The following is a 22,274-nucleotide window of genomic DNA, read 5'->3' as shown; positions in this document are numbered from 1 at the left end:
TCCCCTCAGAGACCCACCTGGGAACAGCAGCATCCAAGCACCTCCCTTGTCACCACAAAGAAGTACCTGAGGCCCCAGTGCTGCCCCTTCCAGCAGCAGCCACCCTGTCCCAAAAGCTGAGGGTTGGAGGTAGCAGCTGGGCTGAGGGGACTGGTGCAGAAGGGCTTCACAGAAGGAAGAGCATTACTGGCTTCCCACCTTCTAAAACAAGGTTGCATTCTGCTCACTGTGTTCAGTTCCCCTGACATCTGACAAAAAATTGTCAAGAATGCTTTTTTTTTTTTTTCATTTTTTTTCATTCACTTAAAGCAGATACAGAGGTGTTTTCTAGACACCCAGAGAACAAAGAAATAAGAGCTTATCCTTAACTAGTCCAACATCTACATTCCTGTCTGCTGGAGAATTCCTCATGTCTCTCCTCAAGGGCTGGGTGATTCTGGTGTGGTGCTGCAGGACTGCATGGATGTCCTGCACAGATGCAGTTACAACACACACTCAAATCTCTGCATCGCTGTGCCCAGGATCTGGATCCAAACTTAGATTAAGATATGCCAAAAAACCACTGTGGTTCTGAAAATAACCTTAAAAACTGCCTGAAGTGTGGAAATCCAAAAACTGTCTGCAAGACATGGCAGACAACCCGAAATGGTACCAAAGGATGGGAAGGGTCTGATTTTAGAGCACACAACACCGGTGAGCTGCTCCCCTGCTGACATACTCAGCAGTCACATCTCAAGAATTGCTGGGTGGGAGGTGAACAGAATCCTCTCTGGATTACCAAACCCCTGTGTCCCAGTACTTCTCCCAACCCCTGCCTGAAGCTCCACTGTTGATCCATCAGCCATCAAATACGCCTGACCTATTACAGGTGTCCTGTGATGGCCCCGTTACTTCCTGCTAAATACAGACTCTTGGGCAAAGGATAAATGGAAATCTCCACTGGAGTTGGGAGGCAAGCCAAGAGAACAGGAATGATAACACACAGCTGCTGTCACTTAATGAAAATATATGGCAAGGATCATAGGCTAACGTTTATAGAGTACTCTGCAGATAGGAGATTGCAGTTATCAGGTTATCAAACTGCACTGATAACTTCAAGGGGAAGAAAATCAAGATGCTCATTATTTAAACTGAGGGAAATTAAGATGAACTCAGCAAGGCAGAAGGAGTTACATGCAAACTTGCCTCATTCAAAGCAAAATGCCATTTTATTGCTTTATTTAAAAGAAATGGTATTGCTGTCACTGAGCAAGACAAATGCAGCATCATTTGAACAGAATGATGGAGTGACACTGGGCTGGAAGGGTCCTAGTCCAGCCTCCTGCTTCAAAAATGGGGCAGCACTAAGTTCAGCCCAGGCTGCTCAGGGTTTTATCCTTGTGGGTCTTGAAAACCTCCAAGGCTGGAGCTGTGCGAGCTCTCCACCACCCAACTGACCCTGCAGCCTAAAGCCAGAACCTCCCAGGTTGCCTGATTTATTCAGAACTTACTGAAAGCACAGATACTGCCCAGGTCAGAGTCAGCCTTTGCTCAGGATGAGGAGCAGAGGCTGCCAAATTTCAAGTCTCTCCACGACACCGAAGTTACCTGAGTCAAGGTAAGAGATAAGCCACACTCACCACCTCCAGTGTGTCAGACGAGTGTGTTCTCTGGCTCCAGAGCTGACTTTATATGTACTGGTGGTAGGGGACAACCCTGAGCTCCTGGAGAGATGCTGATTGGGTCCTGCCCCACACCTAACTATGCCCAGTACCTGACTGCCCTCCGAGGGTAGATGATGGGGCTGTAAAATAAAGATAAGCAATTTATTGTTCGTTTCAATCTGTACTTATCTTCAGCAGTGCTGTCAGCCCATCCCCCAGCAATTCTGTGCTGGTTTCAGAATTTCGTTGCTCATCTGGTTTCATGTCTTGTACTGAACCTGCTGCTTAAACCTGGCTCCCCTCAGTCAGCCTGTGCCTTGCTGAATCAGGAATAAGCAATGACAGAAATTATATAATATGTTGGGTGCTATGTCTGGTAGGGACTCTCTGTGTCCTCTGGGATCCTAGGATTAGTCTCTGCACCACTTCCAGCCCTAAACCTCTTTCTCCTGCTCCTCATGGAACTGCTTTACTATTAAATCAGCTCAGAGCAGAGAGCAGCTTCTGCTCCATGGTGACTCCCAAACGCCAGTTGGGTGATCAGGAAAATATCTGGATGCAGATTTTACTGAAAGAGGAAGAGCCCATAGGAATGTCAGTCCCCCTTTTTCTCTCTCCTTCCCAGAACCAGGGCAGCATGCAATGCTGTGCTCCCCCAAAACACAGCAGTGAAGGAACCTTCACCACTGTTGAGGTCATCAGGAAAGAATAAGGCTTGTCAGAATGATTATTTTGGAATTAAACCTCTTGAAGACGTGACTGGTGTAGGCGTTAGCACAGGGATGACATTACCTTTGGTCTTTTTGCAATAAATGGACCCTCTGGAAAACATTGCCAGAGGTAATCCATCGTAGCAAACTCTTGCGGGCTGTCTGATGTGACACAGAGCATGTAGGTCTCTTGTGAAGAGGCTGCAAATAACCCCAGCCCCAGCAAGAATTGTGTTTTCTGGGCATTGCAGTTACAGAATAACCCAGCCACCCCTGCCTGGCTGTCTCCTGCAGCAGCGTGTGCTCAAAAATAAGATTCTTCCCTTCAAACTGCAAGAATACGGGGATCTTTCCAACCTCAGATGAAACTGAGATTTAGAGGGGTATTGGAGGGGTAGAAGACAATTTTGAAATAAAATGATTCATTTAGAGAAATATATTTTTTAATGAAAGGCTTCCTTCAAAAAAAGGTCTAAACGGCAATTTTTGGGACTTTGAAACAAAAAATCATCCCCTTTTTTGGGGCAAGGTAAAAACTGTTAGCTGCATCTGATAAAAATGCTCAGGCTTAGTTGCTGGCTGGGGTTAAACCACAACAGACCTTTTAGGTGCCCATTGTGGGGCTTGAGGGTTTGAGACAGCAACAGGTCTGATTGGAATGTGCTACGTCAAATTTATAGCTGTTAGTGCTGTTTAGATATTAATTGCCAGGCTGCTGTGCTTGCCATGGGACTTGACCAAGTGTAGATTAGAGTCTAGTTGCTTGTTAGTGGCTACTTTTTGCTTTTGCCACTTGCTGGAGTGCTGTGCTGCTCATCACCTTGTTCCACCGTGCCTGGGGACATTCCACTAACAGCCACGGACTTGGAGACAGCCAGGGCATCGCTGCTGCTTCCGTGCCACTGTACTGGACAGGCTGGAACACCAGTGTGAACAAGAGTCAAAGGGACTCTGTGGATGAGTCCACGTGGCAGAAGAGCACCCTGAAGCACCTGTGGCCGTGGATAAGTCCATGTGGCAGCAGGAAGCACCAGTGGCTGTGCGTGAGGTCACGCTGGAGCACCTCAAGGTGTGTGGCCGTGGGTAAGCCCCCAGCAGAGCAGGTACATCCCTGGAGGGACTGCAGCCAGGGATAAGGCCATGTTGGAGCAGATACACCTCTGAAGGTGCTGTGGCCCCTGGAGAAGTCCACACACCCCACACTGCCAGAGAGGAGGCTGGGGATGCGCGAGGATTTCGGAAGGACACGGCTGTGACACCTGACCCCAAGTGACCACAGGGATGTTCCACACCATGTGGCATCATGCTCAGCATGTAAAGCTGGGGGTAAGAAGGAAGGAGGGACATTTGAAGTGATGGTGTTTGCCTTCCCAAGTTGCCATTTCATGTGATGGAGCCCTGCTTTCCTGGGAAGGCTGAACATCTGCCCGCCCACGGGAAGTGGGGGATTAACTCTGTATTGTGCTTTGTTCACGCACATGGCTTGTGCTTTACCTGTCTTTATTTCAACCCACAGGTTTTCTCACACCCTTCCAGTTCTCTCTCCCATCCCCAGTGAGTGAGGGGCTCCACGGGGCTGAGTTGCCAGCACGGGTTAAACCACAACATTTTCCCACCACCACTGTCTCCAGAGCTGCTGTACAGTCTGACTCTGTGGCATCACCAGCCCTATGGTTACACACACAGCTGTTTTTGCTGGTTTTGCCCCAGCAGGTGAGGATACCAGGCTCTGTGGCATGGGTTTTCCTGCTTTGCCTGTGCCTGGGTTAAGAGCAGAGGAGGAGCTGGTCCGCAGGGGACTGGCTGAGGTCTTCACTGGCAGCCTGCTTCCACCCACACAGGAACACCAGGCACTTCACAGCCTCTACATATGATAAAAACACGTCCCATGGGTACCTAATCTTACCTTGCTATTCTGCAATGCTTGTGTTACTAAGTTGAAAAAACACACGACAGCACATTCCACGGTGGGCTCACACTGCCCCGTCCTCTCTCTGAAGTCACCTTGCAGCATTTAACCGGCAGGACTCCACTGACTAAACATCAGTGCCCTCAGGCTGGGAAGCAACAACTGGAAAAAAACAGCCAGTTGAAAGGCAGGGAGGTGCAGGGAGTGACAGCTGAGAACACTGGGATGGCTCCGTGCTCTCACAGGAAGGTGTGACAGGAGAATTCATGTCCACGCACAGGGAGAGAGACTCTGCATTTAAACTATTATCATCTAAAAGACTCTTTGCAGAAATAGTTTCATAGTACTCATCTTATCTTCACTGTGAGGGTGGTGAGGCCCTGGCACAGGTTGCCCAGAGAAGCTGTGGATGCCCCATCCCTGGAAGTGTCCAAGGCCAGGTTGGATGGGGCTCTGAGCAACCTGGGCTAGTGGAAGGTGTCCCTGCCTGTGGCAGGGGGGTGGAACTGGATGATCTTTAAGGTCTCTTTGAACCCAAACTAGTCTGTGATTCTGTGATCTCGGTGGGGATGCAGCACTCAGGTTTTACTTCTGGGCACTTGGGAGATCTTTTATGACCACAGTCTCACCCCACAGGGAATTTTTCTCTCAGAGGAGACAATCTGGTTTTAAAATGTTCCTGATTCTACTGTACCAATTGGGAAGGAAACCCACATGTTTTCCTCCCATGTAATTTAATAATCAAAATGGCTTTATCAAAGCAGTTGAAGCTCCACAGCAGGGCTTGAGAGGATATCAGGAGAAGAAGGGTTAGCAATGCTCTGGGAAAGCCCAGCAGATAATTCAGGGCCATTTTGCTATGAGGGCATGAGGTTAAAACTGCTGCTGGTCAAGCTGAATTGGACAGTGAGCTGAAATACCGGTGATAATACCTGCTATCTGAATTATGTGGGTAAACTGGGACAAAAGGAGGCTGTTACTCACTGTTAAACATATTTTTCACCTTTTTGACACATTTGGTGCAAAAGTCTTATTTCAGTGCAAAACTATTCCAGCTGAAGCATGACATGTTCCATCTGTCCAAAACGTGAATTTTATGCAGGTCCACTCCCCATAATGTAAGTCTTCCCAAAAACAGATTGTGAAGAATTTAATTGCTCGTGGCCAGAGCCCACTGGCACTTCTGAGCAGGGCTGTGTTTGGTGATGAGCCTCACTCAGCAGGGATCTGCCTGATGGAGTGAGGCACTTGGGGTGAGGTGCACCAGCCCAAGCCTGTCCAAGGCAGAAATGGTTTAGAAAAGTTACATTTCTGTTACTGCATTGAAGCAGCCATTCACACCCACCTGCTTCAGGAGAGGTCAGCATTTGCTTGTACATCCCGTGGATTTTTCAGTGCCTCTGGTGAGCCTCCTTTGGTGGTGCATCTGCTGCTGTTGGCTGTGGGCAGAGCGGTGCTCCAGAGTCAGCAGGAGAAAAGCAGACCTGCTGGCTTTTCTTGGGAGGACACTGGAAGGGACCCAAGGCATGAGCAGCTCTAAACCCGCTGGGTTTCCCACCCTTCACAGGTCAGGCCTGCTTGGCTTGCCCCATGGGGCTCACCCACTCATTCCTGTACCCTGACAGGTCCAAAAGGCAGCAGTTTCGCTGTGAATCAGCGTGTCCTTCACTCCAGTTTCCCTGGGGACGTGAAGTGTCTGTTATAGACACAGGGAATACAGGGATGGGTGGTGCCCTGAGGACACGTGCCCTGTTTGCTTGGGCACACAAACCCAGCTGGATACCACTAGAGGAAGCAGTGACTTTCCTAAGTCTGGGATTCAGCAGGTGTGGAAAAAGCTACGGCGTATTTTTAGCTCCTGAAAGAGCAGTGCAACCTGCAATGTAAACACCACTTGGCTTTTCCTCTAAACGGGTAGATTTTTTTAACAAAGCTGAGGCGGGGTGGTGGCAGGTGAGTTGGCTGTTCTTGCTGCCCCACCATGAGTCAGGACCCCCAGGCTCTTCCCTCATTCACCATCCTCCAGCACCACAGCTGCTGGGTGACTTGGCATTTGGCACTGAACAAAACAGTTGGCTGGATTAGTGGCTCTCCTCCACCGTTCCCTTGACCTTGAGGAAGGCACATGAATGGACCAAATGTTCCGGAGCTGTTGTTTGATACAGCACCCACGCCCAGGTGAGCATCCCTTGGCTGCATTCCTCCCTCCCAGCCACACCTATCATACATTGCCCTCTCCATTATGGGCACCTAGAAAAACAAGCCAGAAAACTGATTTCACTGATGAGGGAATGTGGTGTGGGGGGAAAAGCTGCATTTTAGCCAGACATGGTCTGCACGTTCACTGTGCAGAGCTAGGGCAGCTCTGGGGACAAGATGGGCCCTGGCAGGCAAGGGCAAGGGCATGGCTGCAGCAGAGCTTTGTCAGGGGCTGAGGGAGAGATCCCAGGCTCTGTGGGACCCCTCCACACACAGAGCATCCCCAGTGTATGCATTGAACCCTGTGGCAAACAGTGCCAGCACCCTGGTGCAGGCTGGACTCCTCGTGCCCTGGCAGGGGCTGTGGCCCTTCCCTCTCCACAGCTCCACTTCTGTTAAGTCCATGCAGATAACGAGCACCTTTAGGAATATTCCATGAGCACAAAGCTCAACCACGTCTGCCTTCCCCCTGCAGTGGCAAAAGGCAGCAGCACTTCCACCAGCAACACAAGTGTGGTTTGGTGGTGGGTGGTGGGGCTTTTTTTTTTTTTTCTCCCTAAAGGCATTTTATTGCTTTCATAAGGCAGCTTTCTGGACTGAAGTCCTCCCTTTATCTCCAGAGCCAGAACAGCTGATTGTACCCAGTAATTTTCCTGCTGGTGTCCCACGAGGAGGGGCAGCCCCACAGCTCAGTCCCAGGGGTGCCATTAGGCTGTGACTCAGCTGTCAGGAGGTCTTGCAAAAGTGAGGTGTGGGCTCTCGGTGCCCAAACCTGGGGGCTGCTGCTCACAGGGCACCGAGGAGCCCTGGATGTTTGTCTTAACAGCTGCACTGGCTAAAACCTGTGATCTGGTTCAGAACCTGGTCTGCTTCACAGGGTATTTCTTAACCTGCTCAGCCCCGTGCTCAGGACTGTGGTCACGGGCCAGCAGCAGGAGCAGGAGCCTCCATCCTGCTGGCAGGTGGAACTTGATCCCACACACTGCCAGCCACTCACAGCCTTTGGCCTTATGCTGAAATGGTCTTTTCTTGCACAGGTGAGCCTGGGAGCAATGCTGGCCTTTGGCCTACTGGGCTGTGATATCAGGATCCTTTTTGCCCCCCCTTTGAGTGGACTGCCAAAAGGTGAAGGTGAGGCAGTGATCTGCACTTGCTGCTGGCAATGGCAGCGTTTCAAGTATCATATGAGAAGGATGTGTTAGATAAAGAAGATAAAGCTGAGGACAGAGCACCCTGTGTGTGTGAGGAGATACCTGAACACCAAGCGTGAAAGCAAGGAGATCATGCTGGCAGGACTGGCCCCAGCCCCAGAGGCAGGCAGAGGAAGCCCCCCTCTACCTATTTCCTCCCCTGGCCTTTCCCTGTGTCTCTGAGATGGAACAACGTCCTGATGAGACTGGCCAGCAGGGTCCTCAGCTCTCTGGACATGGCTGAGCAAGGGCTGACCACATAAGGAAACAGGACCAAAAAACCAAGGGATGAGTGGTTTACTCACTTGCCCAGTAGATATAAAACCACCTTCATCGTGGTTTAACCTGAGCAACTGACCAAGACATCCAGTGACAGCACAAATAAAAAGCTCTGAAGTGACACAGACAGTCCCTTCGGTTCCTCCCAGCTGCTCCTGACACACAGAACAACACCCACACAACTCATGAACTCATGCACCTTTTAATATCACAGCCTCACCACAATCCCCAAAGGACATTGCCTTCCCACAGAAACACAGGCTGGCCCATGCCCCTCACATTTATTCAGGGATCTCTGTCCAACTGACCACACAGGCAACTGGTGCTGCAGGAACTGCAGCAGTGGCACCTGAGCCCTCCTCTGCATCCCTCCCTTCAGACCCTGCTCAGAAACACCAGCATTGGTCTAAAGCCATCCATGAGAAGCAGAGGATGGGCTGGCTCACCCCCAGTCCTGACGTGCCAACAGCTCTCTGATGACAGCAGGAAAGAACTGCAGAGTCTCACAGTCCACACACTGAAAGCGAGGGGTCTTCTGCAGCACACACAAATTTTACAGTCTAAACACACTTATAAACTTGAACTGGCATCAAAAAAAGAAACAAAAACAACAACCCTAGAGTCATTCTGCAATCAAACAGGTTTTTATTGAACTCTTTATATTGCATGTTTGTGAACATTTGTGCAATAAATACAGCTCGTAGTATTGATTTTTTTTTCCCCAGGTCCTTAAAGCATAAGAATTCTTCCCTTTGTCGTTGTGGTGTGTTGATGCTACACTGTAAGAAAGGCTGTTGGATGACAGGGATAAGGCAGCTCCTGACAGTGAGTGTTGTGTGAAATTCGTAACAGCAAGCAGAAGTTTTGAGAAATGAGCTTAGTGGGCAAATGAGACTGGTCTGGCTGCTTAGAGGAACCTCTGCTAGCCAGAGTTCTAGAGTCAGCCACAGCTTGTGCAAGAAGTGGGAAATAACACTGAACATAACTTCAACATGATCCTTAAGTGATTGCCTGATAACTGCTTGTAAAATACTGTACAGATTTTACTGGATAAGTGTCTTCAGGTGAGAAAATAAAAGCATTATTGTGGAGCCAACACAAGACCAAAAGGACTGATATTCTCTTACAGTGACACACAAATACAGCATAAATTGTTAATACAAATATCCATGTGCAAAATAGTTCTCAGGTTTAGTCAGCACTTGCATAACCAGCACAGGCAAACAGGAGATGCAAGGCACCCACTTTAGAAAAAATGAATAATACAGTTCTGTTCAAGCTCTGGCCTTGAGCTTCAGGTTAAAGACTGAACAAACCACAATGTCTTTCTTGGTCCTCAGAGTATTTGAAACAAAGATGAGCCCAGTGTTAATACAGCCTACCAAGACCAACCAGGACCAGGCCAGCAATGAGGTTCTCAGATATGCAAAAAAGCATCACATTTACACAACTTTTGTAGGGAGAACTTCAGCCCTGTCCCCTTCTCTTTGCTGCCTTCGTCCCTGCTATGGGAAAGAGCTCTGGAAAGTTTTTCAGTCATTCAGCAACTCCACTTATTTCCCCAATTACTCTGGTCACATAGGGTTGCTACTGTGAATAAGAGTGGCTGGTGGCTGCCTTTTCCTCCCTGTGCCAGTGTAGAACAGCAGACAGCTCCTATTCTTAACAAACCACATGGGCAGAGGGGAGCAGGTGGATTTCTTTGGAACCCTGGGCTTACTTGGATTGGTCTAGACTCATGTTCCCTCTGCCCTACCAGCTCTAACCACCCCTTATTTCTCAGTCCACCATACTGCCTGTTTTCATGACACCATTGAGATTGAGGTATGAACAGTAAACTAACAAAACCAGATTTGAATCTTTACACTTCTTTCTTGCCCACTAATTGTCTGGCCCACCTCCAACTGTTTTCTTGTGGTGCTGTTCTGAAGAGCAACTTTGGGAACCTCCTTCTACCTCCTTCACACTTCTTTCTGAATTCAGTTAGGTTGGGACATGGAACTTTTACAGGGAAAAGGGAAAAACCCCAACTACTCAAGCACCTCCCTCCCTGCTGCCGTCAGCAAAGGTCAGATGGAAAATCTGGGGGGGAGGCGGGGTGAGGATCAGATAAAAGTCAGTAAAGCAAACATTCAAAAGCAGCAGTAATGGCAAAATTTAGCAGCACTGACAGCTAGGATTGCAGCAAACACTTCAGGTTGTATCATCTAGCGAAGTACACAGGTTCTCTTTCAAGTGTGGGAATCAAAGGATGCAGTGAAAATACAAGTAATCAAAGAAATAAGTCTCTTGATCTTCCCTGTAAATTAAGAATAGACATGGAAATGTACGTGGCAACAGTATTTGAAGTAACTGTGAAGGGGTTTAGAAGCTCAGCTGAAATACTGATGTCTCAAGGGGTACAACTGACCACTCACAGACTCTCAACACCGAGAAAAAAGGGTGCCAGAAGTTCTGGAATCAAACATGGTGCCCTTAACTGCTATAAGTTATTTATGACCCCTTGTGAAGAAGCTGAAAAACACAGTTTGAAAGCTGAGTTATGAGGCTCTGCCAAGCAGCAACAGGGGTAGGACAGAGCTGTTCAGCCCAGAAAAGCTAATACAGGCTTGAAAACAGTGGTTTTAATACACAGGTAACACACACTTCTGATACTCACATGAGCTCAGCTTTCCACAGTGAGAGGGAACAGTGAGAGAGAAGTCACTGCACAGCAAAAGGGGAAAAATATTAAAAAAATCAACCACACTTTAGAACCAATTATTATTAAACTTGTATATTTTTAGACTTTTTAGTAGTTTATTCCAGAGCTTTGAGAAAAATTATCTTATAACCTAGGGAAGTATATGAATTTACTTGTTAAACTACAGTTAGGGGTATGTATGGGTCATGTTAACTCAGCAATAGCCCTAATCTGAAGGGGTAGCCAATGTCTAAGGAAATAAATTGAACAAGGGCAGAATAAACTCAGCATTCAGCAGCATGGCACCAAAAAGTAATCAGAAACCAGCCTAAGCCTTTCTATTATTGCAACAAAGTTCATAACATGCACAAATTTAAGTTGAGAGAGAAGCAGCAAGAAAACAAACGAGGCTGTCACTGCTGGCAGGGGGACACCATCCCTGGTGTCACTTCTTTGGTTTGGAGCTCTGGCCTCCCTTTTGATCACCTCCCTCCTCCATTACCCAAGGCACAACTGCAAAGGCTCTGCTGGATGTTCTTTGCATCCACCACCTCCCTCCTCTGACCACACGCTTCCAAAATGGACAGCAAATCCTGTTGCCACAGGGAGGCCAGCAAGGTAGAGAGAAATCTACATACAGGAGGCAGTAACAGTGATTTTTTTAATAATCCCTTTGTTTTCTCTTGGCTGATTCACAACTCCCTTTTTACAAAGCCAACTTTACTGTCCTGCCAGCAATAGCCCCAGCCTAAATAACTGGAGTTTTTTTAACTTGAGCGGAGAGACGAGCCAAGAAAAATGTCACTCTTGAGGATCAAAAATGCTCTTCTTGGCAAAAGGTCAGTCAGAATATGACCAGGGCAGCCTTTAAGAAGGTCAAGAACAGCTAATTTTCTCCTGTCTCCAGAGGGTGACTCCATTCACTGAGAGCAGTGGCTGCACAGTTGGGGCTGCTGGTTCCAAGCTGTGCCAGGGCCATGCACATCAAGCATGACTGAAGAGCCCAGAGTTACAGAAACAGTGAAAAGTTTCTGTCCTACTGCACATCACTCTTGTGTACTCTTGACAATACCATTCCACACCACGTTTGGCATTCACTTCTAAACTTGGCTACAGTGAATCCACTCAATGGCAGGGTTTTCCTCCTGGAATAAGGCTCTATAGGGTAGGACCATCTGGCAAAACTTGGAAGAGTTTACAGCTCTTTGCCAGATTACCTTTGGCTCTTCTAAAACAGGCACAAAAAAAGCACTTTGAGATAAATGAAAAGGTGGGGAGACTAGGGGAAGATAACAGATGAAACAGTGTGATTTTAAAAAGCTTTCAGGCAGGAAGCTTGATCCTTTTAAATCTTTCCATTTATGTTTTCTTATCAGGGTGCCACTGGAAAAAAAAAAGGTCTGTCTTCATAGGGAAAGCTGGTGCACCATGAAAAACAAAACCACTAGTTTATGGTTGTCACTTCACTGCCATGTTTCTACTCAAACTAGTTTTTCCTCAGAATAGATGACTGAAGCAAGTCTCAGCTGCAACTCCCAGGATTTCCTCTTGTTTTACACTGATGCCACCAAAAGGGAAACCCTCCTTTTTTTATCCCCATGCCCCAGCTCCCACTTTTGTCTCCACACAGGCAATATCTACCTTAACCCCTCTGCATGGAGAAATTATCTGAAACTTTCAGAAAGTGAGGCTCTCTTGGGCCTCTGCTTCATTAACTCTTTATTTCAACACATTTTATGAGTCCAAAACTATGTTTTCGAAAGCCAGACTTAATACATAACAAGGAACATACCAGTTAACTTAGGCAATATTTTTTACACACACACACATATATATATATGTGTATATATATATAGGTAAAAAAATAAAATTGTCTTGATAAGAAACATTGTGTAAGGTGATTAAGTCCCTGGAAGCTGTGCAAAACAGCAAGACACATTGGCTGTAGAGCTGACACCAGGATAGCTAACTGCTTATTTTCAGAATTTAAAAAACCAAAAAAAACCAAAAAAAACCCCACACAACAAAAAACACCCTAAGACCATTCTACTCAAGGCCATTCTACTAAAGAAATAAACCTGATTCCTTGTTGGAGATTGCAAAACGTTGCTGAAGAGGCTCCATGTCGCCGCTTGGCTTTAGTTGGATTTCCTCTCCCGCTCTCGTGCGGTCACAAAGTTCAGCAGGTCGATGGCTGTGACGATGCCAAACACCATTTGCCTCTTGCTGGAGGAGCCATCGCTGTGATCTGCACGGAAACAAAGGGAATTCTGGCTTTAGCAGGCACAAACCCACATATCCCACTGGGTTTTAATGGCACGGCTCGTAAAGGCAGGAGCCAAACCATCCCAGCTCCACGTGGCAGGGCCTGGAGCTGGTGATCACTGGGGACCCTGGAACACAGAGGGGGAACCCAAAGGGCATCTTGGCCAACAGTCACAGAGGAAGTGACAAGGATTTTCAGTTCAGAAAGGCTCTCAACAAAACCGCAACATTATGGAAGGAAGGATAAGGGGCCGCCAGATTTACTCTTTCTGACATGAAAATTCAAACCACATCCTCTGTTATAAAGTGTATTTCCCTCATACATTAGTTTCTGTGGCTCTACTTGAAACAGCTGCAAGTGACATCATCCCAGTGGAACCACTTGAATGGCCCAAAGGAATCACATTTTGAGGAGGAAATGTGACACTGCCATCTCCGTGCGCTGCTGTCAAATACAGGATTAGCACAAAGATCACAAAACAACATTTTACCAATTATATTGAAAAAACTTAGTAACCATTTAATCTTTGCTGCATTGAGAGCACAGATGGAAGTGATTTTTTTTCATTTTGAGCATAAGCCTTTGACCTGGGAACCAAGTGGCCACATGACTTCTGGCCCTTCAACTAGTCTGAGTTCCCTGTTCCTAAAGTCTGGCTGTACTGAGATGTTTAGTCTACTTTACACTCAGTTTGTTCAGCCAGCTGGATTGTCCTGGGCTTTACATTTACTCAGTCTCTGTTCCACTGCAAGCTTCCAGTGAGATTTTAGGTTTATAAATAGTCAGCACAGAGCCAAGAGCACGTCCTTATGGAGATTATCAGGAACAACCCCAAATTTGATGTCTATTCTTCTCACAGTTATAATTGAGATAGCTATCAGATAAATTTATCTGGTGAGTCTTAATGTTGTTTTTAGTCTAGTTTCTCAGAGTTTGTAATTTTACAGGTTGTCTGCCTCAAGCAAGATGAAACAGGAAAAAATACTATTGGCATATAACAGTGATATACCCCCAGCTCTGAAGATTTATTTAGTCATTTCCAGTTCATAAAGAGGGCAGTGTAAAGAGTTTTGAGAAGGATGAAGAAAAGTAGAGTTTGGAGGGTAAACATCAAGTGAAGTTAGTTTAAATAAAATAAACAGGAAAAAGAAATATTTTTGAGACAGTGATGTCAGAGACAACATCTAGATCTTACTAACTTTTATGAAGTTGTAGTAATTTCTTTTGCTTTAGAAAGACAACAAATTGGAGAGTAGTTAACCTAGCAACCGCAGAATTAAAGAGTTACTGTCTTACTAAACATAGAATGTTTGAGTTGGAAGGGACCCTTAAAGACCATTTCATTCCAACCCCTTGCCATGGGCAGGGACACCCTTCACTAGACCAGGTTGCTCTGAGTCCCATCCAGCCTGGCCTTGAACACTTCCAGGGATGGAAGTTAGTGTTAGCAGCACACAGTTACAGAGAGGGAAGGAGGATTTGGCTTTTTCAGATCTTGTTTACACATTCACACTCGCTTCTTGTCACCTCTCAAAGATTCCCTCTCACAAGGCACAAGTACATTGTACTTACACTGAATTTGCTCATGAACCACTAGAGCAAAGTGGTCTATTTCCAGGATATGAGAGAGTTTCCCCAAGTTGTCTTTCAGGTTAATCTGAGGAGAGAGATACAAAGCTTAAATAAAACAGTCCTTTCTATGTTCAGTGGTTGATAAAACCCACACACTTCGTGCAGAACTAAAACCAATACTTCAGCATTTGTTGCTGCTCTCATCTGAAGTATTGTAAAACGCCAACAAACCAAGGCCAACTTAAAAGATCGGTTTTCTTTGTTTCTAATTTCCAAGAAAACAAAGCTCTACGTGAGGTTACTCACTCTGACTCTGTAAACATAATGAATATACTGAATATCTGAAAAAAATGTCAATAATAGAAGAAGGTCAGGTGTTCCACATGTCTTAACAAAAGAAGTTACTATAAAACTCTTTATACTTGGTGATTTTCTTCCAGCAAGACTGGGAAAAAGTGAATGAATCAGGCTGCAAATCATTGTGGAAGTGAACACGATCTTCAAAGGCAGCAGGTGAAAAGCCCAAACAAGCCAAAAACAAAACCAAAGCCGAAACATTGCTAAGCTAACACTGTATTCAGGTGCAAATCAAGGAACTGAGAGTTAAGAATTCATTTCTAGTGAAGTTCAACTTTGCTAAGACTGAACAAGAAAGCACCATATGTTGACCCTGCAGAAATAAAGATACTTCCAGATCACTTCACTAATCACCTGCTGCAAACATTTAAAAAACTACATAAAACTGTTCTTAATATGATTTAACATATTAAGCAGCAGCCACAGGTCCATTACCCAGGTGACTCTCCCCAGGTCCATGCAGCACCCACCACCCGACATATTTTTATTAAAGGGGATTAAAGGAATTCACACCCAGGAAAAGTCTCATGCTGCAGATTCAAAAGGCCTTCAAAAGTGAGCTCAGCTTGTGAGCGAGGAATAAATGCCACAGCATGAACAACTGGGATGCACTGGAACACACAGCTCTGTCTCCATAGTGGGAGTTTGAAGATATCAAAAGGATTCCCAGTGTTTAAGGGACCAGCAGCCTGTAGTGCAGAGTGAGGCACCAATCCCTAAACCTGTGGGCCAGGCAAGGAGGGGGGTGGGAAATCTGGATTTACTGCCACATGGAGTCACCCATCAGTCACCACCACTGACAAAGTTTTGTCAAATGTGTGTGCAAAGCCCAACTTTTGAACCCGGGTTCAAAGCTCCCTGAAGGGGTAGAGCCCCTTGCCATCAGACTGTGTATCATCCATAGGGCTGTTTTCAGGGATTGGGCAGGCTCAAGGAAACCAGGATAAGCAGCCCCTCGGCAGCACTGGGACAACTATGAAGACATAAATATGTTTTGAGATGCTTAATGGATATTTAACAGAACACCCATGGAGTTTTCACCTGTCTCACTAGCGCTCATTCAAGTTCCCTAAACATTTTACCACGAGTTTTCCCACATTTAGGCATTTTTTTAAAACTTACTAAGTTTTTAAGGCAATGAGTCTACACATATGGTACTACACCACACCATGGAACTAACATCTGACTCCTCAAGGATGCTCCCCCTCTCCACTAGCAAACAGCACTTGTTTGGATTGGCAAATTATCCTGTGACTGGTGCTTCAAATTCCCAGAGCACTATCCTGCCAGGGACTTTAAAAAAGCTGTAACCATTCCTTTTCCATTCTAGGAGATTGCCACAAAATAATTGTGGTGATCCTATCAAAGAAAGCATCCCGCATTATAGAATCCACAGAATGGTTTGGCTTGGAAGGGGCTTTAAAGATCACCCAGTTCCAACCCCCCTGCCATGGGCAGGGACATCTTCCACTAGACCAGGTTGCTCAGAGCTCCATCCAGCCTGTTCTTGACCAGCTTCAGGGATGGGGAGTCCACAACCTCTCTGGGCAATCTAAAAAAGCTGGAACATACAAAAAGATACCTCTGCCTTGGTAGCCACAGGCTAAGCCTACCTCTTATTCATGCACACTGTGATATCCTATGTGGGATATGAGAAGTCATTTCAGTGGCACAGATGATCTGTTTTCCCAATTTCACCACTAAACAAGCCAAATAACCCCAACTAAAGTGGTAAGAAAAGTAAAACCCACAATACTTCTGAGGTTATGTGCATTTAACCACGATTCTCCATCAAACCATCAACTCAAACAGAAAAACCATCAATGAATGAGGTTTCCAGTTAGCATGTTAGCAATACCACTGCTCGTGTCACTCCCCTTCAATCCTCCACCAAGGAAATCCCAGAACTGAAGGGAAAAGAAATGGTTAAGCTGTTCTTTACTGAAGAAGCACGAGAAACTTCAAGCTGCCCATGGCAAAGGCCACAACCTCAGAAGTGCAGAGAACTGGCTGGTGCAGCCAACACCAGCATAGCCACAGAAACAACTGCACACCACCAGCCACAGAAACTCTTACGGTGCCCAAGGGAGGGAGAACATGAACTAAGCAGTTGTGTTACGCACCACATATCCACATGATGCTTGATTATCTGCCTGGGAAGGAAAAAATGAATTTACATGTGTCCATAAAGAACCAGCATCCTTGCTCAGCCAAAGGGACCTGGTGGCTCATGGACTGAAGAGAAGCATTACACACACTTCCAGAATACACCACTTCATCTACTTTGAGACAGTGTTCAAACTTAAAACCTGGTGAAAACTAAGTCAAGAACTCCATGTCAAAACCAAAATTCTTTCCTGCAAAAGAATCAAAGCAACAATAACACTACTTATATATTTTAGAAGAGCGCCCATAAAGCTGGAAAATTGTGTTACCATAGAATCACATAATGGTTTGGGTTGGAAGGAACCTTAAAGATCAACTTTAACCTGCCATGGGCAGGGACACCTTCCACTAGACCAGGTTGCTCTGAGTCCCATCCAGCCTGGCCTTGAACAATTCCAGGGATGGGGCATCCACAGCTTCTCTGGGAAACCTGTGCCAGGGCCTCAACACCCGCCACACTGGATGGACTAACACCAAAATTCACATATCTTTACAATATCAGCTTTCAGCAGCCAACCCCTGCTTCAGCAAGGCACCTGATACATCAAACATTGTTTATTTTCAGCAGATGCAAAAATTATTTAGCTGAGCTGTTTCAACATCTTCCTGTCTCTTCACCTGGACAGTTACACATTGCCCACATTTGTGCTGGGGTTTTTGGGGCAGGAGGAAAGGACAGACACGCTGGAAGAAAGCCTGATGAAGTAATGGAACAGCACAGTATAGCCACAACACAAACCTAGGAGCTACTGAGTGATCTAGGATAGGGTTTAGAGCATGTCTGTGCTCAATAACAGCTGCTCTGTATGGTCCCAGGTGAACCTTATCCAAACATGATGCACTGAGGTGTTGGGACACCTACTCCAGTACCTGAAGACAGAGAACTAAGAGCTGTACAATATATCTGCCTACCTGTTGAAATTGCTTGTAGATTACTTTTCTGACTTCATCAGAAGGCTGAACTTTTCCAGCAAGCAGTGAGGAAAGCATGTTACCCAGGGTAACCATGCCCAAAATCACCCTGGGGAGGGAGGGAGAAGACAGGACTAAACAACACAAAAGCCTCAGGTGTTCCTGTAGATAAAAGCATCCACTCTCAGCCAACCTGGAGAAGTCAGTTTAGCTACTTCATAGTAATAATGCAACATTATTGATGCTATACTTGGATTCTGTGTCTCTGCAGGAGACAGAGTCCAGTTCTCAGAAGCTCTGGAGACGCACACACAAGTCAGCAGGTGCTGTGGGTGCCTGGCCCTTCTGAGCATCTTTGTATCTCTGCTCCTTGTAACTGCAGAGCTTCCTGCAGTCTCGGGGAGCTTTTGAAAAGCACCAACTACTTCACTGTTTTACACCCTCCTCTGTCCTTCTGAAAGGTGTGACAGCCAGAGACATGCTCACCCCAGTTTTGCTCATTCCCCTTCTCCCTACAAGGATCTACAATAATTCATTCCTTGATTTAGCACTGCAGTTGGACAGTAATTGAGCAACTCTCCATTATTCAGCAGGTCTACAGGAGACCTACAGGGTAACAGGGCACATGGCAGCTTGCTGGGGACACTCTGGGTTATAGGGGTAACTACAGCATTGCACTGTAACACAGTGTTCTGAAGAAACTGGGTGAACACTGCAGTGGAGGTGGGTAAGTTTGGGTTTGGTTGTTTTAAACAAGAATATTTTTGCTTTGTTAAGTTAAACAGTTATTATTTAGAAAAACCTAATTGCATTATCCTGCAGAGACACACTGAGTAAGTGTATCACAATAATCATTAGAGTTATGTGAAGAGCAGGACAACCCTGGCATGACAACGTACCAAGTCCAGCATTGGTGTGTTTTAAGTAACATTTCTGAACTGTGTTACTAGAACCAAAAAAAAGATGAGTGAGAGGATATTATACTTCCAGCAAGCACTTAAAAGACATTCCTTGGGACCTGGTGAGGGAAGTGTTACATATGGATGAATAGTGATATATGTGGACATACCCAGATTCATCAACAACTGGTACCTGGTCGAATCCCTTCTCCCGGAGAATTTCGACAGTCTTTGCACAGGTAACAGTTGGAAGCACAGTCAAGGGAGCAGAGAGGCTCAGTTCCTGAACACTGATGTTCCACCACCTGGGGATGAAGTAAAAAAAAAAAAAAAAACCATGCAAGATTTATGGAGAGAACAGAACCAGCTCTTCATGTACAGTGGCCTCCAACACAACAGGAATGACAAAAGGGAGCAAGGAAGGATTCAGCCAGAGTCAATAAAGCTTCAAGGTTCTAAAGTTTTATCCCCAATATCAAAAAGTCACTGAAGTGTGAGAAGGTTTGAAGATCGAAACTCCTTCCTTCATTTCATCAACTTTCTAGGATTAGACACTTAGTGGAGAGAACTAATCCCCCCAGTTTCAATATTTATATCTTACACAGAAAATTTTGTGCTCCTACTGAAAGAGCTACCCATATTTACAGTCACTATAGGCAACAATTTAGGGAAGATTCCCTTCCACCTCTGCAGACTTGCAGTCCTTTGCACTCAAGAACTCTGATCTCAGAAGGGTTCTTTGGATACTATTGTTTTTTTTATTCCAGATTAAAAAAAGTCATTAAGTACCAAATTTTCTTCTGCTGCCATGCAACTCAAAGAACAATGTCAACTAATTTAGGCAGATTTGATTAATAGCTGCAATTATACAAGAAGGCAATGAAAGATTAGCTAAATCAAAGGAGTAGTGTAAATTGAAATGAGCTTTGAATTAGCAACTGCCATAAACTCGATTGAATAGACTCATGAAAATCCAAATGGATCTGACAGGTTTACCAGGGTTTGTTGCCAAGGTCCTCTTCTTTCATGAACCCTTTCTGAATCATCCATTTGTCACTCAAAAACTTGGACCTGGAAAATCATCAGGAAGTGAAAAGCTCATTAGCAGGTTGAACATCTGACAGCAAACACAGGCAACTGTTTACAGCTCACTACCACTAACAAATAAAGTGTAATTGAAAACAGACCATCATTTGCTATCCAAGCTTACCAGCCAGGGACATGGAGGAAAATATTCATAGGAAGAAAAAGGAATCCCATACATCAGTCCCTTGCAATACAATAGAGACACAGCCTGGCATGGAGATGTGCCAGGCAAGGTTTGTCTGCAGCTTCTAGTTGTTTCTAGTTTCTAGTATTGAGTTGGATGTAACAGAAATCAGGAAACACAGCTAAAAATACCACGTTTTGGGATATGCTTCAATGCAGTAGGAGAAAAACTACTCAGCACAGCTCAAAGCCCTCACACTTCCACCTGTAAACTCACCCTGACAGTGGCTGCTGCTGCAGGAGTGCTGGGCTCTGCTGTGGGCACAGGGATGGGATAATACCAGTGGTCCCCCAGAAATAACACAGTGAAACCTTTCCTGTGAAAGATGCTAACCAGTGATGACCATCTACTGAAATCAGAGCTCAACTTTCAAAGGGAAAATGTCTACTCCATGTCAGGCCCTTTTTAGATACCTTGGAACTTGTGCCCCAAACACATTCCTGGGTGATAGATGAAATAGGTATTCAAATTGCCACTGCTGTAAGGAGGTCTGAGGGACTGCCTCACCCCTTTCCCAGGGAGAAAACCAACAGGTTCTTACATGTAGTTCCTGATAGAGTCAGGGAGGATGACAACACAGCACTGACCCTCCTTCAGCTCCTTGGCTGCCTTCACAGCCACAGCCATGGCACTGCCTGAGCTGCCACCTGCCAAAACACAGAGCAGAGGCAGAACTGTCAAGCAATGAGTGAAATGAGAACGATCAAAAGAGAGGAGGAGAGAGACAGTGAGACGAGCCCAGAGCGAGGAAGTCAAGTTCCGAGGTGGAAGGAGGTCTCTCTGATCTGCACAAGGCTTCAGCCTCCCACAGAGAAACCCAAAGGATCCACATCTGCTCTTACCACACAGCAGCCCCTCCTCTCGGATCAGCATGCGAGCGAAAGCAAAGGACTCCTCATCGTTGCTCTTGTACCACTGGTCCACTGCCTGGGAAGGGGCAGGAAGAGAGAAACAGAGGGCTGTTTAAATGAGGAGGGACAGGGGAACTACACAACCAGCGTGAATTCAACCCAGGCTCTCTGAGGTAACAGCTGCCCTACTGAGCCGTGTGCCTGGGTTTCCATCCTCCAAATGCCAAGTGGGTTTTTTTTGCCAAGGTAAGATGATCACATCAGTACAGCAGGCTCCTTACTGGAACCTCACTGTGGGAACAGGCTGCTGTGAGTCAGCCACTGAGAGCATCAGTTTCTTCCCCTCCTGGAGGGCTTCCCAGGGACACAGGCTCTGCTCAAGATGCTGTCATACCTCTTTGTCCAGGAGGGGTTGGGATGTTTTACTGGAGACTTTTTCTTTATTGGTTAGTTGGTGTTTTTTTGTTGCTTGGGTTTCTTTTATTGTGTGTGTTTCGTGGTATGTTTTGTTTGTTGGTTTTTTTTAAATGTAAAAATAAATTTGTTCTAGGAAAACATTATCTACTCACAGCCTTTTGACCTGGCATTGTAAGACAAACATTCTGAGGACTGCTTCTGCTGATGGAAAGAACAGGAATAGTCCTGCCTCCTAGTCCTCCCATTTCACCTCAAAGGAATACTTCCCCAAGCTTTTCCCTCTGCCTTTCACCTCACTCCTGCATCCCACCATAGGGCAAAGGGCAGTGAAACCAAGCAGCACGACTTACAGATCTGTCCAACACCGTGGGGACAAAATCATATCCAATTCCTTCCACTTCATACGTTGTCTTGTCAGTCTTGTTCAGTGATTCTGGTGTAGCAAGGATGGAGCCTTCAGGATCCACACCTATGATCTGGAGAAGCAGTTTCCACTCAGGCCACTGTGACACACTGCTTTTGGGGACACAGCACGTGTGAGCACTGGTCTTGTTGCAGCTGCTGGTGTCACACTCAGCCAAGCCAACAGCAACCTGGCCTCCTACTCATTTTTCTGGCAAAATTCACCTCCCCTGAGAGCAAAATGCTTTGCTGCTTCTGGCAACCCATCCCATCTCTTCGGGATGTGTGGACACCGAGGGGCACCACTTGCTCTATGTGGGTTTTGCTTGTTTTAAACAGAAGACAGGGTTCCCCCAAGACAAGATTGTCCTCATTCACATATCAGGCATCATTACAGCCAAGACATTTTGGGCCAAGTGTAAGTAGATCGGTTTTATTTTCTTCATCACTCCCTGCCTATGTAGGAAAATGTTCACGATGGAAGCAGGATACCAAGTTCTGTGAGGAAATCTTTGCAGAGACAATTACACCAGGTAAAACCTCAGCAGC

The 22,274-nt window shown here is 46.0% G+C and overlaps 2 protein-coding genes across 7 annotated transcripts in view; both read right to left on the bottom strand.

Moving 5' to 3' along the window:
• The window catches only part of LOC127462318 (cystathionine beta-synthase-like), a 30,865-nt gene extending 25,008 nt beyond the window's left edge, over nt 1-5,857 (bottom strand). For 2 of the 4 annotated variants that reach the window (XM_051770815.1, XM_051770811.1), the window contains exons 1-2: nt 5,608-5,856; nt 1,620-1,783 (exon numbers count right to left, since the gene is read on the bottom strand). The gene's annotated coding sequence lies outside the window, so the exon portion shown is untranslated. Of the gene's footprint in view, nt 1-1,619; nt 1,784-5,607 lie in introns of all 4 variants that reach the window. The other 2 variants (XM_051770814.1, XM_051770812.1) reach the window with 2 other exon arrangements.
• A 2,698-nt stretch (nt 5,858-8,555) lies between these two features.
• LOC127462317 (cystathionine beta-synthase-like protein) overlaps nt 8,556-22,274 on the bottom strand; it is a 29,388-nt gene continuing 15,669 nt past the window's right edge. The window contains exons 10-18 of one of the 3 annotated variants that reach the window (XR_007900407.1): nt 21,674-21,799; nt 20,898-20,982; nt 20,597-20,702; nt 19,782-19,856; nt 18,956-19,090; nt 17,887-17,995; nt 14,452-14,536; nt 12,692-12,861; nt 8,556-10,636 (exon numbers count right to left, since the gene is read on the bottom strand). Coding sequence is in view for 1 of the 3 variants with exons in the window: in XM_051770810.1 (XP_051626770.1) it covers nt 12,752-12,861; nt 14,452-14,536; nt 17,887-17,995; nt 18,956-19,090; nt 19,782-19,856; nt 20,597-20,702; nt 20,898-20,982; nt 21,674-21,799 (831 nt within the window). In the remaining 2 variants the exon portion in view is untranslated. Of the gene's footprint in view, nt 12,862-14,451; nt 14,537-17,886; nt 17,996-18,955; nt 19,091-19,781; nt 19,857-20,596; nt 20,703-20,897; nt 20,983-21,673; nt 21,800-22,274 lie in introns of those variants that run through there. The other 2 variants (XM_051770810.1, XR_007900408.1) reach the window with 2 other exon arrangements.

Source organism: Manacus candei, unplaced genomic scaffold (assembly GCF_025592945.1).
Source record: "Manacus candei isolate 608988 ecotype Guabito, Panama unplaced genomic scaffold, ASM2559294v1 h1tg000126l, whole genome shotgun sequence".
NCBI lineage: Eukaryota > Metazoa > Chordata > Aves > Passeriformes > Pipridae > Manacus > Manacus candei.
The sequence above is the reverse complement of the archived record's forward strand: the minus strand, read 5'-3'. Positions and strand labels throughout refer to the sequence as shown.